The sequence below is a fragment of the Alligator mississippiensis genome, chromosome 3, assembly GCF_030867095.1.
Source record: "Alligator mississippiensis isolate rAllMis1 chromosome 3, rAllMis1, whole genome shotgun sequence".
In the NCBI taxonomy this organism is placed as follows: Eukaryota; Metazoa; Chordata; order Crocodylia; family Alligatoridae; genus Alligator; species Alligator mississippiensis.
In genome coordinates, this window is record NC_081826.1 from 80,731,867 (window position 1) to 80,750,184 (window position 18,318).

General features: G+C 42.1%; 1 protein-coding gene across 2 annotated transcripts in view; it reads left to right on the forward strand.

Annotated features, from left to right (window-relative positions):
- Positions 1 to 18,318, forward strand: part of LOC102569514 (ras-related protein Rab-10) — a 50,157-nt gene that overhangs the window by 18,529 nt on the left and 13,310 nt on the right. For both annotated transcript variants that reach the window (XM_059724138.1, XM_006278254.4), the window contains exon 4: positions 7,430 to 7,519. In XM_059724138.1, coding sequence (XP_059580121.1) covers positions 7,430 to 7,519 — 90 coding nt within the window. The remainder of the gene's footprint in view (positions 1 to 7,429; positions 7,520 to 18,318) is intronic.

Here is an 18,318-nt window from a genome sequence, read left to right on the forward strand (position 1 = left end):
TGTGAAAAGCTGGGTAGAAAAAATATGCTCAGTAAAGACTATAGAAAGCTTAATTGACATATTCTTTATGCCTGTATCGGAGCTGTCATGCCCTTACAATAGTATGTTTATTGCAGGAAAATTACTTCAGAAGCTGATTTTTTTTCTTTATAAATTTAAAAGAATTGCAGACAAAACTGACTTTTAATACATTTTGTGTTGTTGTTGATTGGGAAAATGGTTTAAAGGTGTTAGAAATTGCATGCAACTATTCAGAAGGACTGTGAGTTCAGTTAAGCCTATATAAATAAATAATCATATGAAATAAAGTAACTGCATATAATTTGAAATTTGGTTATACCAAGATCTACACCAAATGGCAACTGAGCCCCTGTACACAGACACAATGCCCTAGATACTCCTTTAGATGCATAAGACTTCTTTGCATTGTGCTGGTATCACAAAGTTACTATAAAGACATCATAACCAACAGCAGCTAGACCAGGTTTATACTGCAAGGTTTGCTCCATTAGCTGATGGAGCTATACTGGCAAAACTCCTGGTGTGGACACATCTCTCTTGACATAAGAGAGACAAAAAGCCTGAGGCTTAATTGATTCTATCTTCACAGGGTAGTCTAAGCGGCGTGGATTGAACTGATAAGCAAGTGAATAGACATTCACATTTGATTCTGAAAATGCAGCCATATGCCCGCAGTTGCCCAGGCCAGAAGCTGGGGGGCACTAGAGCATGCCTCCCTGGTTGACTGGTCCAGACAGCTTGGACCAAGGCTAGCCCACTCACCGTGTGAGGCAGGGTTTACGGGGAGATGCAAAGCATCCTGGGATGCTGGGGGTCTGTGAGTTAACGACTCTGGAGCGGATCTGGGATGGAACTTCAGTAAACTGATTTAACCTAAATCAGTTAAGTCTGATACCACATCCATCCAGGTTTATCTTAAACCAGTTTCAGCCATTTTGAAAGCACTTTATGTGCACTGAACTTCTGGACTAAGGACATTATCAGTTTTTAGCACCAGACCAAAATCAGCCTTGTAGGGGCTTTTGCTTAGCGATTGCAGTGTCTAAAGCTTAGGTGTTTTGCCAAAGATGAGTGATCCAACCTAAAAGAGTTGGACATCTTGGATACCAGCACAATAAATGGGAAGATTAAGGAGCATCTAGGAGCTGAACAGGGAATGGTGTGCAGCTAGCCAGTAGGAAATACTAAGCATAAGGGCCTACCTCTCGTAGTTCTCTAGAGCATAGGTGTAGCTACAGGGCTACACATAGAGTGTCTCTGTCATCTTGAAATCCGGAACACTCAGAGCGGAGACACATTTCTGAACAAGGATGGTTAACTCACCCTTATAGCAGCATTGAATTCAGCATAAAGCACACCCTGTTCACTCTTGAGCATGACTGCTGGTGATGTCCACCTTTTGCCACTGAGCATAATGGTTATGTAGGAAATGGGAGATCTGGATTTGAGACTCTCCTCTTCCTGAGAGGACTCAAACTCACATCCCTCACTTCCATGAGACAGCCCTAGCTCCTCAGTGGCAACAAAAGTGCAAAAGTTAGAAGGAGAACAAGCAAGAGAGGGCTGTGAAGAGAGCACTTTCCAGGAAGTCTGTGTTCCAGTCCCTGCTGCCAGGGACTGGGTTCCTGATTTTTAACCAATGACTCTTTTGTTTATATTACTTCAGGCCCCACAACTCTTATTCTATTGGCTGCCCAGTGGCCTCACTTCAGCAGGAGAGGTGGGGAGGACCCTAACTAGGCTACTCAATACCTTGCTGTTTAGGGCACTTTCCTGGGAAGAGGAAGATGCAGATTGAGGAGGGGCTAGAAACCAGATCTCCCATTTCCTAGTTATGTCTCTAACAGTGAAGCCGTTGGGCATGAGTGAGTGGTAGTACCACGACCCTTATAATGACAGTATTTTGTAATGAACTGTATGCAGGCTGCCAGTGTCAGAGATGCTGCATAGGCTCTCTGGCTTCCTAAAGAATCGAGGACTTGGGCAGAGTTTAAAGTGTCTCTCATCACTGCTCTGCATCTCAATAGAACCTTGGTGGGAGTTAGGCACATATGGAGCTAGCATGAATTTTACTGTTTTGGTGTCAGCAGATTTTTTCCAGGCATCAGATGCCCAATGAATCCAGGTTCCTAAGCATTTTGCGACTGCTGGACTAGGATTCATCTGGATTGTTTTTGTGATCAGAAGGTCAATTTAACTCTAATCAAAATTAATACTTACTGATAGCTAAAAAACTTGTACCTTTTGGATATACTTGTATATTTCCAACCAGAGTGAAAGAGAACTAGATAAAATAAAGTAAAAACCAGGTGCTTAGATTCCTGTAGGAGATATGTATAAGAATTGCAAATGTAGGTGGTATAAGCCCTAAGTATGTAACCACCTGTAGGAATCAGTGGATTCTTTGAAAACGTAATCATCATTAATTATAAAGAATAAGTTTACAATTTATATGGTCTAGTGATTTAAGGAAAGTCACTATCTTGCCATGTGACTTCATGTACTTCTCAAGGCATGGACAGACATAATAATGTTTATATTGGTGGAATCAGCATTACACTGGTATAAAAAATGAGTGCACAGGTAATACAAACTAGGGGAGACTTCCCCCAATCCAAAAGATAATTACTCCCAAAAAATGGAGGATAAAATACTATGATGCAAGTTACACTTTCCTTGGTCTGTTGTCCTTTTGGGATAGTTGTTTACTAAAGGCAAACAGGCCATTACTTGTTCCCTTACTGCTTTTCAGTGTAGTGCTACAATAACCATCTACCATGTTATCTATCCCAAGGAAGTTGCACATATGTCCTTTCTTGACTTCACTCTAATTTACATCGGTATAAAAACTGACTTCAATTAGGTTATGTGTACATATCCTGTCTCCTCTTAATACTTTTTCCTGCTCAAATGTGTTGTTGTGATGCTTAGTTATTAGTTAGAGCTGTCCACTTCCATCCTATACTGTCTTGCCAAAAAAGTTCTGTTTTCCTTTCCACCCTCTTAATATGTAACTGAATAGTGACTATCATAATCACACCAATAAGCTCAGTGTTGGTCCATAAAGGATAAATGGGGGAGTTTGTGGAGGATAAGTGAGGTAATTCTTTGGGGCACCAAGCTTTAACTGGCTACTTTTGTATAGGGAAATATCAAGCATGTGTGTTTGTGTCATCACTGTCCTACTGTAAGTAAGGTAGAATGCAGCTATTTAATCTTAGTGTCCATTTATACCAGGGGTGACCCAGACCTGCTGTCTGGATCTGGCAAACGGAGCCATGTCATCTGGCCTGCGGGTCTCCCCCATGGTTCTGGAAATGTGGTGGTATGGTGAGTGGTGGATGCATTAATTGTTGCAGCTCCTGGAATGTGGCAATTAATGCTCCTGCTGCCACTCACCGCACTCAACATTCTGGATCTGTGAGGAATCTCACAGGGCAGATCCAGAGCACAGAGTTATGTCATTGGGCCCATGGGACTGGAAATTTGGGGCAGGAGGATTAGCAGCTCTGGTGTGTCTAGGAACCGCAGCAATTAATGGTGGCACCACCAGATTCCAGACCCCACTGATCAGGTGGTACAGCCCTGGATCTGGCCTGTAGACTGGCCCTGTGCTGTAGATTTGGCCCAAGGACTGACTTTGCACCACTAGCTGGGCACCACTAATCTATACCATATAAAAAGATTGTCAAGGGCTAATTTTCCAAATAACCTGAAGGTATGATAGCTACTTGTACCTACTATGTTAGAAGTTTTTATTTTACTTTTATGTACTTGCACATCCTACCCCTGTGAAGTAATAGTTCTGTAAAATGAAGGGAGAAAATTATATTGGAAGAATAACATCTTGGCTTTCAAAAGATAAAACATGGAAAGGAATATGAAAGATAAGTTCACATTTGTACACCTCATTTGTTGCGGTGCATGCACATTCAAATCAGCGTTTGCATATCAGAGTGCATAGCCATGTATTTAATTGGTTTGGGGCACAAATTAGGTGCCCACAATTTTGCAAATAGAGTAGAACATGAATTAACCAAGACCTCGGAAGGAGTCCATGTCAGAGCTTGGTTAATAGAATACAGTAATCTCTCATCATAACTCTCATGTTCATAGTCTTGTCTTCTAATCAGCCCTCTATGTGGTGTTATTTAGCTGCTCCCCCTTGTGGCCAGAGATCACAATGACTTAAACACTGCTGAGCTGGTGGGAAATTTTTGATAAACTATTTTTTGCCAGAAAAGAAAAGAGAAGAAAAGAAGGAAAAACAATTTATTGGAACCAAACTCTCTTGACTTGAAAAGAAATAAGTTTTGCAATTGTCTAGCTGTCCCTTTTTGACATTTTTGCTTTACAGGTTGAAATGACTTTTTATTTTCAAATTTGAGTAAATTTAGACTAATGAAAAGTAAAAAGAAATGAGAAAATTGGAACTGAAAAGAATCATAAAGAATATTTTGACCCTCCCACGTCCCCTCCTCCCCTTCCCCCCCCCCCCCCCCAATGCAGACAGGTGGCTGCATTTGCATCCACAATGGCAGTATCACCCTTGTAGCAGAAACTATTTTGGAATCCATTCCTTCCCACATTAACGCACCCCAGCCCTCCAGATTTAGGGAGTTTTAGACTTTGGTTTTGTACTTCCAAGTTTAATTCTTTTGAGGGGTCACAAACATTATATTCTTTTGACCCTAGCTGACTTCCTGCCCCTGGGGCAGGGAGCTGGACTTGATGCTCTTCCGAGGTCCCTTCCAGCCCTAATGTCTATGAAATCTATATGAGGTTTTGGAACACTTACCAGTCCTTATTCTCAGGAAATGCAAATCAGCTTAACTGGATTGATGATTCTTCTTGGGGTCAGATCAGATTTTAATGCTACTAATTTACATTGGCTTAAGGTCTCATAGGTATCATTTACAATATGAATTGCTTGAAAATGAAAGGGCCAATTTCAGTCTGACATATATTCTATAGTAGCCCAAAGTCAAATTATGTTGAATGAACATTTCAAGCTGCAAAAAAGCTCTCATATTTGTAAACATTTTGAGAGTCATGGAGGGAACATATTACCAAAATGCAAACTTACTAGTAAATTATATTAACAGGAAAATCAAATTATAATTTTTTTCTGAAGGAATTGTTGTCTTAAAGGCTTTTTAATGTTGTTTGTCATTTTAAAATTCTTTTGAAAGAATATTCCTGTGCAAAAAATATTCTTACCTTTTGGTATGGGAATGAACTTGCTAATTTAAAACATGGATTCTATGTTTTTCATAAAGAAAGTATGTTTTACCCTTTACTTTTAACCTTTTTCTTCAAAGTAAAGTCAAATGTCACTTAGGAAAGCTTTAGATACATAAACTCTTCTTTCAAATAAAAAAAATGATTATGTGATGTGATTAAATTGTCTATTTACCATACCCTATTTTAGGGACTGATGTAATTTTATGTAGGAGAACCATTGACCTTAATGAGTAAAGCTCCAATGCGTTCTGAAACAGCCAACATTTTGGTCTATTAATCCAGGTTAGATTGATTCATTATTTTAGGCCTGTACTTTGTACTCGTATGATGATCTTACTTCATTTTAATACTACATTATCTTGAGCATCAGCTGCAGTTATGAAATGAGATTAGCTGACTCCAAAATGAGAGTGGATTAAAAAATGAAATGGTATTCCTTAATAATAAATTGTGCCTAGTGCTGTACTTTCATATGAGGCAACTTAGTTGTAAAAGTGCAAATATACGAAAAATGATGATTAGGTCTGTCATCCTTTAATGGATATTTTTCTTTGTATATCTTTAAATGTGTGTATGTGCATGTGCACACTGGTGGAAGGGTATGGCTGTATGTGGCTTTAGTGTCTGTCAGAGTACTTAGCGTGACAGGTCTGCAGAGTGAAATGCTCTATTGAGCTACATACATTATAGTACTAGTTGCAGCAAAGTGAGTTTTCCTGATCCTGATCTGTTTGGATTACCTCTAGAATTGGAAGGGTAATTAATTCTTCATGCTCATTCATTCTCTTGTATAACTGTATCACAGTGGGGGGGTTTCTAATGTGGATGCCTGCCCAATATGAACCAGACTGAGGCCACTAACTCCAAGAGATCAGAAGTGGTTTTAAATATGTATAAATATTACATATTTCATGGTGTCAGTCTGCAGGTTCTGTGTTCTGTTACAGAACTTTTCACTTCCCTTCTCATCATTCCAGTCTTCTTTAGCTGTAATAGACTGGCCTAAAATAATAGTATTACAGAGCATCCAGTACATTTTAGACTCATGATATATGTAACTGGGTTAGCAGGACAGCTAACGGTAGACAAAGGATAGAACGGTTGATTCTTGCTCCTGTTGAAGTCAATGCAGTTTTGGTATTTCAGTAACCTTATAGTAGCTTTTTGAAAATGTTTTAGAATAATTGATTCACCGTAAGTTCAGACACTTTGAGTGTAATTCTACTACCTAGTATACAATAGAGTGGAAAGAGTGCCCAGAGCTTCTTATTACACCCCTTCCACTCAGGCAGTATAAAAAACTCTTTTGACAGTACTCACGACTAGGGACCTACCTAAGTCACGGAGGCCACCTCCGTATATCATGATCCCAGTGCAGTGTTTGGCACCATGTTCGTAGCAGAATGCAGCAGTGTCGTCCCCCCCCCCTCCCCCTCCAGCCAAGGGGTGCTAGAAGTCCTGCCCCTCCCTGGAGATTGACAGATGGCTACCTGTCAGTCTCCAGGTTTGGAGGTGGGGGCAGGGACCTCAGCCAATCAGAGGCATGGGGGGGGCTGCAGCTGTCAGCTGCAAAAATCTCCTTGTACTGCCCCTCTCCACCTCCCCCCTGCCTGTACTTCAGGATGTCAGGGCTTCCCGCCTCTGTTTGCAGCTCTCTTTTCACATCCCTCTTCTCCGTTTTCCTGCTTTTTTGCAGTCCCTGTGCTTTTTTGCGGGAACCAGGCTTTTTCACGGGGGACTTGCCAAATTTGCAGTTTCCATAAAAATTGTGTAATCGTGGATTTGGTAGGTCCCTACTCATGACAGCTAGAAGGTAGAATTAAGTAATATGTCATCTGGTATACCATATCAATCTTGTGGGGCACTTTCAGGCATACAGATCCCCAGTATCAAGTATTTGTTAGAAGACGGGGTCATGAGCTTTGAACCTTGCCAGAGATGGAACATAGTATCTCCTATTCCCTCTGCTTTTCCTTGTTTTTTAAAATACTGCCTTAGTTAACTGAACTTTCATAACTGACTGCATAACTCATCCCTCAAAAAATTTAGGCAAAATGTATTTCTTTCCAAGGACATGAAATGTTGAAGGTAGAAAGAAAAAAGCTTTTCTCCCCCTTAAACTTGATTATGCTTGTTAATGATGTTTCTCTTTCTTTGTTATTAGAAAGCAGATGACGAGGTGGAAATAATATTGTTGGGTAATAAGTGTGATAAGAAGACAGAACGTGTAATCCCAAAACAAAAAGGGGAAAAGGTATGCATTGATCACTAGTGCTTTCTTCTAACGCTTTGAAGTTTTTAGCATTTGGCTATGAACTGTGACATTAAAAACTGTAATATGTTCCTGAATTCCAAATATTCTGTTATGAATTGCTTCAGAAGAATAGTTTTTTAATATGTGACCAGAATAAAGCAAATAGTTTAGTAGTTGCTCTCTTTAGAACACTGATTTTTGTATTAAATTTTAAAACATACTTACTGTAGTATCTAGCATGACACTTGAAAATTCATTATTTTCAGAGCCAGACTTTTAAAAATATTTAGAGTCTTCATGTGCACTGTATTACTTTTCAAGAGAGAGACTGAAATATGTTCCACAATTTTCTGATACCTGATGTACCGGTAGTCTTCTGCATCAGTATCTTTCATTTCTTTCATTTTGTTTCTTACATTGTTGTTTTCAGAAAATTACTTTTCATTGTCTTCCACTCAAGACCACAAGCAATACGAAGTCTGGAGGTGGACTTAGAGTATATAATATTCTTCTAAAATATCTTTAAAAAATATCCTTGGTAATATGGATTGACTTGCACTGGGCATGCTAACTTTTGTTTTTTATTCTTCTGTTTCTGAGATTCTTTATTGGTAGGCATTGTACAATCCCAATGAATTAGTTATTATTAGAAACTAAGCCATGTTTTGGGGTACTGTGAATCATTTAAAAATCCTAAAACTAAAATGTCTCTTTTAATTTCTCTTCGATTATGCAAAAAGTGGGGTGTAAATAAGGGGGTTTTGTCATTACCTTTTTGTTTTTTAGGGTTACATCAGCAGTGACATGACTACATTCAGTTTGCATCTTTCTTGGAATGCACAGTGATTCTTTTTAGTTGCACCTATTAAAGGACTTTGTTTTGAGAGTAATTTCTGCCTGGGGTCCACAAGCAGCACTATGAAAAGCCTTAATATAAGATTTGATTTCCTAGAGAACCTCCAGTTTCCCTACCTCCCAGTGCAGTATCTGTAGCTGACAGGGCAGCAACTTCAACCCATGTTCTAAGTCCCCATGTTACAACCCTTCTTCCCCCCTACCCATGATTTTTCTCAGGGTCCAGGCTACGGACAATTTTCTCAAACACTTAAGTTAATTACTGCCTCTGATAGGTGCAGACTGCAGTAGCTGGCAGCAGAGAGAATCTTCTGCCTCTAGCATCAAGCCATCTGTGAGTTTTCATTGTCTTCTGGTTCAGGCTTCCCTGGTATTCTGATTTCACCAAAATCAGTATCACATGGCATTTCTCTGTATCCTATGTTGCAGGGCAGAGTGGCACCTTATAGACTAATCAGTTAATCTATGAGGTACCACAGTGCCCTCCCTTCTGCCTTTCTTCAGACTAGCATGGCTAACTACCTCACTCTGTATCCTAGCTTGTTGACACTTGGCTTTGCTTGGCTAGCAAATGTGAAGAGGAAGAAGACTAGGTCTGAGTGAATAGGGTGAGATGTAGTTGTATGCAGAAGTGTAACAAGCAGCTTTTGTGGCCAAGGCAGCAGCGGTGGTGGTAGCTGCCAGTATTGTGCAGCCTCTAAATTGGTACCCAGACTTGGTGCCCTGCTTGCCTACCCCTAGTTACATTACTGGGAAGAATGCAAGCAGAAGTCTGGCCTTGATGTAGGGGACCCAAGGAGGGCAGTGCAGAGATCTGAAGAAGCAAAATATTGGGGAAAGAAGGTTTTTTTGTAGCTGCATTCAAGGTGGTCTGAGGTGTGTGAGAGTCAGGGAGGCCAGAAAACAGGTTGCTCAAGGGAAGAGATGTCCAAAGTAGGAAGCAGGGATTAGCTGGGAGGGAGCAAACAGGGATGGCAAACAGATAAGATTCATTGGCAGCTTCCTTTTATAGGGAAATGTGGGGAGGTAATAGGCAACATAGAGCTTGCAAACCTGGGTAGGAGGGAGGTCAGTGATAGAGGGAATCAAGGCAGCAGGAACTGACTGCAGTCTTGTTTTCTTGTGTTTCCTGTTCTGTTAGGGTGGTGGGAGAATGGAATCCCGTAGGGATGTACCCAGATGGTGCTCTAGGAGAGCAAGGCATTCAGATTGAAGTTTAGAATCTGTGTTCCTGCTCCTCCCATGACCTGCAGGTAATGGACAAGTCTTCTCTCTCTCTAGCAACTGGTTCAGCCTTGGCCTGATTGTGGGGCCATACATCTGATCAATTCCAGAATGTGAGGAAATGTTCTGTATGTCAGAACCCTATCAATTTTAATGAAAACCATGCAGAAGATAGGGCAAGGCGGCATCTTAGGAACATTACACAAGTTCGATACATAAGTCTAACCTGAATCAATTGAGTGTACCTTGCACAAGGTCCGTCTTAGGCTGCTTATGCCATTTTTAGACTGTTCTATGTATGATGAACTTCTGTACAGTTACAGATTTAGATTGATCTATGTTCACATAGCCTGGTCTAAATTTAATGTTTGTATGTGCCTTTAGGGTTCCTGTACATGTGCAGGGCAGGCATTTTCAAAGGCGCTGTAACTTTTGCACTTTACTTAAAGCACTTTAGATACAGGGCCTTAAAACTTAATAGATGTACCATGGCTTGGTGCAAGTTTCATGCCTTGCTGTAGTTCTGTAGAGTAGAAGCTAGGGCAAGGGGAGGCAAAATATGGCCCACGGACTGGATCCGGTCCACCAGGCCATTCTATCCTGCCCATGGAGATCCTAAACAATTTAGTAAATTAATATTTATTTGCCCTGGTTCCCTGTCAAAGCTAGCTGGAGACAGGGGCAGTAGGACCCAGAGGGAGCCCTCAGCAGGCTTGCAGGCTTGAGCAGCCCAGCCCCACCCACCCCTAGCCAGTTCCCTGCTTTCCTGCATCCGCCCTGCTCCAACACCATGTGGCTGTGGCTCCCAGCTGCATCTCTGGACCATGGAGCATGGGACCTCACTGGTAGGGGTATGTATGTTAGCAGGCACAGGGGCAGAGTATGTGCATGTCTGCAGGCATGGGGCAGAGTATGTATGTGTATGTTTGCAGGCACAGGGGCAGAGTGTGTGTGTGTGTGTGTGTGTGCAGGCACAGGGGCAGTGTGTGTGTGTTTGTGTGTGTGTGTGTGTGTGTGTTCATAGGGTGAGTCCCACATGAACACCCCTCCATACACATGCACCTACACCTCCCCTCGCACTGCCATACACAAACTCCAGCCACCCTCCCCCCATACCCACCCACACCCCACATACCCACACACCCACAGCCCCCACAAACCTATACCCACCCCCACAATATACAAGAATAAGACTTAATTTTAAGCTATTGTGCAGTCACCTCTGCGTACACTACACAAACACATGTAAATCAGGACAAAAATATTTTTTGAAATCAAATTAATGAATGTTGTAGATGATCACTTTTTAGAATATAATTTGGTATTCTTCTGGTTCTGAGATGGCAAACCCCCTTGCTGAAAGGAGTACTTCCGGGGGCAAGGGGAGGGACTTCTGGTGGCAAAGGTCAGGGGTTAGGGGGTGGGACTTCTGGTCACAAAATAGTGACCAGGAGGCAGGGCACTTGTCAAGAGGCGGGGCTACCCATGTGGCCCTTGACAGCTTGCCAAAACTTGGTAAGCAGCCCTCCACCTGAAATAATTGCTTGCCCCTAAGCTAGGGGATGCCAGACATTGGACAATGCAGCTTGAAGCCACGGGGAAACCCCAGTTAAATAAATGTGCGATGAGGCAAACTAGGTAGGTTGAGATGCACTACTACGGTTCACCTTACATTTAAAACACATACAACAAGGTTTAATTCAGGCGACGTCTACCATTTTAAAAATGTTTTAAAATCATCCACGTGTATTAAGTGATGGCTTTAGAACACTTTAAATGGTGAAAATCATCATAGAATCATAGAAAGAAGGACCAGAAGAGACCTATAAGATCCTCAAGTTCGGTCCCCTGCCATGGACAGGAGGTAATTGGGCTGAAACGAGCTCAGTGATGTATTTGTCCAGCCTCCACTTAAAGACCGCCAGAGATGGTGACTGCACCACCTCTGCTGGAAGTGTGTTCCAGATTCTAGTTACCTATACAGAAAATAAGTTTTTCCTTATGTCTAGCTGAAACTTTTCTTCAACTAGCTTGAGTCCATTGGTCTGCGTCTTCCCAGGGGGGGCTTTTCTGAAAAGTTGTTCTCCTAGATCCTGGCGTTCTCCCTTGACATATTTGTAGCCAGCATTTGTCCCTGTTGAACCTCATATGGTTTTGTTCAGCTCATAGGACCAGCCTGTCAAGGTCTTCCTGAATCCGTTACCTGTCCTTCGATGTACCTGCTTGTCCCCCCAGCTTGGTATTATCCACAAACTTAATCACTGCACTTTTCAATCCCTCATCCATGTCATTAATAAAGATGCTAAAGAGCACAGGCCCAAGCACTGACCCCTAGGGTACACCACTGGAGGTGACCTTTCAGGATGAGGCCACCGCATCAATTACAGCTCGTTGGGATTGGCCACTGAGCCAGTTCCCAACCCACCTCACTGTAGCCTGATCTCGGCCAGTACTCTCCAACTTATCTGAGAGGATTTGATGGAAATCAGTATCAAATGCCTTTCTGAAACCTAGGTAGATGACATCCACCTCCTGTCCCATGTCTAGGTGGTCCCATGTCTCATGTCCCATGTCCAGACCAGTTACCTGGTCATAAAAGGACACCAGGTTTGTTAGGCATGACCTCCCCTCTCCAAAGCCATGCTGTTGCTTTCAGTACCCAACCAGATGCAAGTTTGTGGTTGATGGCCTCCTTGACCATTTTTTCAAAGATCTTCTCCAGGACTGCAGTCAGTCAGTCTATATTTGGCAGCGTCATCCCTCTTTCCCTTCTTAAAGATAGGAACCACATTTGCCTTTTTCCAGTCATTAGGGACAAGTCCTGAGTTCCACGACTCCCTGAACAGCCTTCCTAGAGGCACTGCTATGAGCTCAGCCAGCTCTTTCAGCACTCTCAGGTGAAGGTCATCTGGACCAGCCAACTTGAAAACGTCCAAATGATCTAAGAGTGTCTTCACCTGTTCTGGGCTGGTTCTGGGCTGATTTTATGAGAACCACTATCATTGCTGTATTCCCTGCACCCCTGGTCTAGTGACCAGTTCTCACCTGATTTCAGGAAAACTGATGCGAAGTAATTATTAAGGAGCTCTGATTTTTCATGGGGGTGAACTGTGGGCTTCCCCTCTGTGTTCAGTAGGGGTGCCACCGCGGAGCTTGATTTTTTTCTTGCTCCCTATGTACCTATAGAAGGATTTTTTGTTCTTTAATATCGCCCACCAGCTTGATTTTCATGGATGCCTTAGCTTTCCTTGTCTCATGTCTGCAGACCCTGGCCACATGAGCGTACTCTTCTCTAGATCCTGATCCATTTTTCCATTGCAGGTACATTTCTTTTTTCTTCTTGAGAAGTTCCCTAATGTCTCTGTTGAGCCAAGTGGGTCTCTTGGCCCCTCTCTCTTTTTTTGATCACATGGGAATAGCCTCTTTTTGAGCAGTAAGAATAGCCTCCTTGAGGAAGTGCCATCCTTCATGAGCTCCCAAGTCGTCCAGTTGCTGGTTGTGAAGGGCCTTTCCAACTAGACTCCTGAGTTTACCAAAGTCTGCCTATCTGAAGTCTAGGACTTCTGTTCTGCTGACAGAGTTTCCAGCCTTCCAATAGATTGTGAATCTGATCAGATCATGATTGCTATCACCCAGAGCACGTCCAATCTTCAGGTCACTTACCATGTCTTCCTCTTTGGCCAGCACCAAGTCTAGAGTGGCTTTATTCCTAGTTGGCCCCCACAGCCTGTATCAAGAACAGGTCGTCTGTAGTCGCCAAGAAGTTGGTTGATCTGCTGGAGCTGCCTGAACGATCTTCACAACAGATGTCAGGGTAGTTGAAGTCACCCATGATAATAAAATTTTTAGTACTGGCTGCTTCAGCCAGTTCACTGTAGAATGCCTGGTCGCTCTCCTCTTCTTGGTGGGGAGGCCTATAATAGACTCCCACCATCAGGCCCCCTTCATGTGTATAGCCACCCTTAGAGACTAACTGGTTCAGAGAGGAATGAGCTTTTGCAGGCAGCAACCTACTTTTTCAGGTGTTGTTAATGGACTAAGAAAGCTCACTCAGCTGAATATTTCTCTCTTTGGTCACTATTTGGCATTCTGCAAAGATGGACTAGATTCTTGTTTTGCTTTTGCTGTATTTTAAAGTAGCAATGTTCCTTGCTTTGTGGCATTAGACTGAGGAGGGTTTTTTCCTGATGTGGTGTTATTTGATATTTATAAGGGCATGCTGGTTTGTTAGCTTTATGCTGTGATTTGAGAAGAGGGTTCAAAATCTTTCAGGCATATAACAATGAGAAACAAATTATTTCTCAGGCCTGCTGAAATGGAGAGAAATAGAAACAGTCTTTTTATGTGGAAATAAAACAATAGGAGCAACAAGATCTCATCCCTTTTAAAAACAAGACCCTACCAGTTTCAAAACCAAAGCACCAGAAATCAGTATCCATTTTTCAAAATGTTGGCTTAAATGCATCAGTGTCCTGGTTATCTTACAAAGCAGAAAAAGAAAAGGTACAGGCAGTACAGATGTTTCAGCCTGCAGCTGGCCCCTCTCCTCTGCTCCCTGTACCTTCTCCAAACCAGGATATGGGGAGCAGTAGCTGCTGCACTCCTGGTGCCTGGGGGGCATAGAGTGGCAGGGAAAGGCTCCCTATGCCTTTCCCAGAATGGGGTCACCCTGATCTGGGGAAGGATAGGGAAAGTCTTCAAGAGGGGAGGGAACAGCAGAGCAGTGTTCCCCTCCGCTTCTCCAAACCAGCATCCCTTGGAGCCTGAGACGCTCAGGGAGGGCAGCGGTAACTCAGTTCCTCAATTCTCTTGGTACAAACATAACACCTGTACATGGCCATAGTTGTTTTCCTGAAAGTGCAAACAGACCAAAGCAATAGCCCCAAGAGATGTATTCATGTCTCCTTGCATGTCAATTCATTTTTAAATATGAATGTGAACGAAGATGGGCCATAAACTTTTTGCTTTTTTAACCATTAACTGTTTGCTTTTTCAATATAGAAAAAACTTCCGTCGTTTACATTTTACTTCTCTTCTTCTGTCTTCCTTTTTTCTGGTCCTACCTCATGGGTAAAAACTTAAAAAAGAGGGAAGGGGAAACAAAATCGTAGGTTTTTTTTGCTTCGTTCTTATAATTTATACAAGAATTATATTTTATAATTGAAAAAATAATTTTTTTCAAACTTCAAGTGTCACAAACATTTTGGGGCAATTTTTCATGGGAAAAAAAAAAAATATATATATATATTAATGGCTGCTCCAGCTTCCCCTTAGCAATTTTTTTCATGTAGCTACAAGTTATCAACACTGAAATCTGAAAGTGCATTGCAAACTGAAAAATGTAAAACCAGTGTGAAATGCATATAATATCAAAGTAAATCAATACAGCAAGGGCTACTGAACTGACTGTGTTATTTGTTTTCATATTTAGATCAATCATAGCACATTTCTTTAATTTGAATGGAGCAGTCACAACATATTCAGATTGCTGTACCAGAAAGCCTCAAAAACCAGGTTGTAATATGTAGTCCTCAACTGTAGTGAAGGGTGTGGGCACTTACACAAGTTATATTTTTTGTGCAATTGGGCCCCTGAAAGTGTTCTGCAGCCATGACACAACACATGTGCATGGCTGCAGAGTACTTTTAAACTGTCCGATAGCGTGAAAAATTAACCCTTTGCAAATCAGGTATTAGATGAAGAGCACCTCTCTAAAGGACAGCGCCTTAGGGAACTTGTGTTCCCACCAGGGTTCATTTTTCACACCAGTGAGCACCAGCCAAGCTCTGCCCCCAGGACTGTCAGCAGGGGGATGAGGGGATGAGGGGGATGGAGGAACAGGCAGGCAGCTACTGGCTGGACTCAGCCTAGCTGGAGCTGGAGGGCAGGGGGTAAGACAAAATGGAGCCCCTTTGTCTTGTGGTCCCCTGACCCAGCTCATGGTGTAAAGTGCCATGAGTTAGAGCAGGGCCCCTTAATGTCTGTAGGGGTTTAGGTTGTAGCCATGTTGGTCTAAGGACATAGGCAGACAAGGTTCCTTGGGTGAATTTGATATCTTTTATTAGACCAACCTAAATGGTTGGAGAATAGTTATTAAGCAAGCTTTCAGGTTCAAAAACCCTTCGTCAGGCTAAGGAAGCTGCAGCAGTTGCTGTGTGCTCTTCCTGGATGGAATGAAAAGTAAACAAGCCAGGGGCTGGGCTGGGCTGGGGAGTCAGTTGCCTGCCCCCACATCTCCACCACCTCCACTATTACTACACCCCACAACAGAGCCATCAGCATCCCAGGATCTTACAGCTGCACCTCCAGGAATGTAGTATACCTCATCCAATGCACCAAATGCCCTGATGGAAGATATGTAGGAGAGACCAAACAACAACTGCGCACCAGAATGAACGCACACCGGAAATCCATCAAAGACAGAAACACCCAATTACCGGTGGGGGCACATTTCTCACAGGAGGGCCACTCTCTCTCCAATCTCTCAGTCCTGATCCTCAAGGGAAATTTACACAAATCATCCCAGAGACGAGCCTGTGAGCTCCATTTCATCAACCTGCTGGATACTAGAGATCATGGACTAAACACAGACATTGGATTTTTGATACATTACAATCTGCCTGGCAACTGACTCCCCAGCCCAGCCCAGCCCCTGGCTTGTTTACTTTTCATTCCATCCAGGAAGAGCACACAGCAACTGCTGCAGCTTCCTTAGCCTGACGAAGGGTTTTTGAACCCGAAAGCTTGCTTAATAACTATTCTCCAACCATTTAGGTTTGTCTAATAAAGGTATCAAATTCACCCAAGGAACCTTGTCTGCCTTAATGTCTGTATGATCATTTCTATTATAACCTCTGGGTGCATCTTGCTATAAAGGAAGTGAGAATAGCTTGACCATCTGTAGGAGACGAATGGTTGTGGGAGAATATAATATACCTTTCAAAGAACTGTAGAATTTGTGTCTCGGAACAACTGAAAAGGTCAGGAAGTTATGCCAAAGCAAAAGATACGTTAATGCTATAATTAAATGCCATAATATAGCCCTTATTTGATAATTGTATTTATCCATTGTATGTCATTTGAAAGGAGCACTTCCCTCATTCATAAGGTACACACTCAATCTTGGTAGTATCTAGCCAAATTTTTCCAAATGATTCAGTTTTAAAAAGATCACCTTTTGAGCAGCACTGCAAGTTTGTATCTCTTAAAGTGCATAATTATCTCATTCACTGTTGCCTTGAATATAAGATTTTCATGGAGTCCACCTACTCGGCGCAGAGAAGTACAAGATGAGATGTGTATGTACTTGAGGCTGTTGGAAAAAATGGTATCTACTCTTTTTCAAACAGTCTGTAATGTTGTAACTGAAGACTATCATGATGCATATGCACAAGGGGGCAGTGTTAGGGTTTCAGAAACAGTGTTAACTATGGCATTTTCTGACTTCTGAGTGCTTAACCATGCAACCATAAATTTCTCTTAACATACTATTTTTTATGGAACAAATCATTACCTCCTCACCAACCAGTTTGCTCTCTAGATTTCCCCTGTGTTCTGAAGCACTCTTCAGTTATACTAAGTATTCCTTTTTAATGTGATTTCAAAACACTAGAGAATCCCGATTGAGCCAGCTAGTGAAAGATTCCATTAGGAGGAAAATAGCGAACAGTGTCCACTCATTTTAGTAAAATAAAGTGTGTGTTAACAAAAAGTAAATCACATTGTATAATAGTAACTCTGTCAATGAATAATTCATATTTAGTTATTTCATACTACACTTGTAAGTGCAGGTTGTAAGCATGTATTCTCTCCAGAATCCTTCAGGAAAGTTTTACAGATCCTTCAGGGTTCTCATCCTATACATTGACTCTTCCCAAAGGGTCCATCAAAACTTATAGTTTCCCATTTTATAGTACAAGAGTACAATCTCATTCAGAGAATATATTTTAAAACCATTTGTCTTTTTAGTTCTCTCACTTGCACTGTACAGGAGATGGTATTATACCATAAAATTTGATCTTGACAGTATGAGACAATTTATACACCAACATGGCAAGGCACTCTCTGCCCAGCCAGCAGTAGCGGGTGTGGTGGCAGTATGGAGTTGTGCCCCCTGATGCTGCTTGGTGGGCAGGGGTGCACAGCTGGCATGGGGCTCCTGAGGGAAAGGCAGCAGGGTGGGGAGCCCTGAGCCCACAGTGGGCAACACTCATCCCCCCACACTCCTTTTTGCCCAGTTCTTGCCCAGCCATGGTGATGGCAGTGGTGGCGGGCAGGGGATGGGGGCATACGAACAAAATTGTACCTTAAAGGGGTGCTCAGCTTAACAAGTTTGAAAACCACTGTCTTAGATGCCCAATAGGTGGAACATGATATGGCTCTTTCTTTTTACTCAAATTATCCTGCCAAAATGCAGCACCAACTAAAGAAGAAGTATGAAGCAAAAAACCTCTTATGATTTTGTCTCCCCTTCCCTCTTTTTTTCTGTTTTTGCCTATGGGAGAATTGGTAGGACCAGATAAAAGGAAAAGAGAAGTAAAATGTAAACAACTGAAGTCTTTTTCTACATTGAAAAAAAGCTAAAGATTAAAGGTTAAAAAAGCTAAAGGTATCTGGTCCATCTTCTTTTGCATTCATATTTAAAAATGGACTGACATGAGGAGAGACATGAATACATCTCTTGGGGCTATTCCTTCGGTCTATTTGCACTTTCAGGAAAA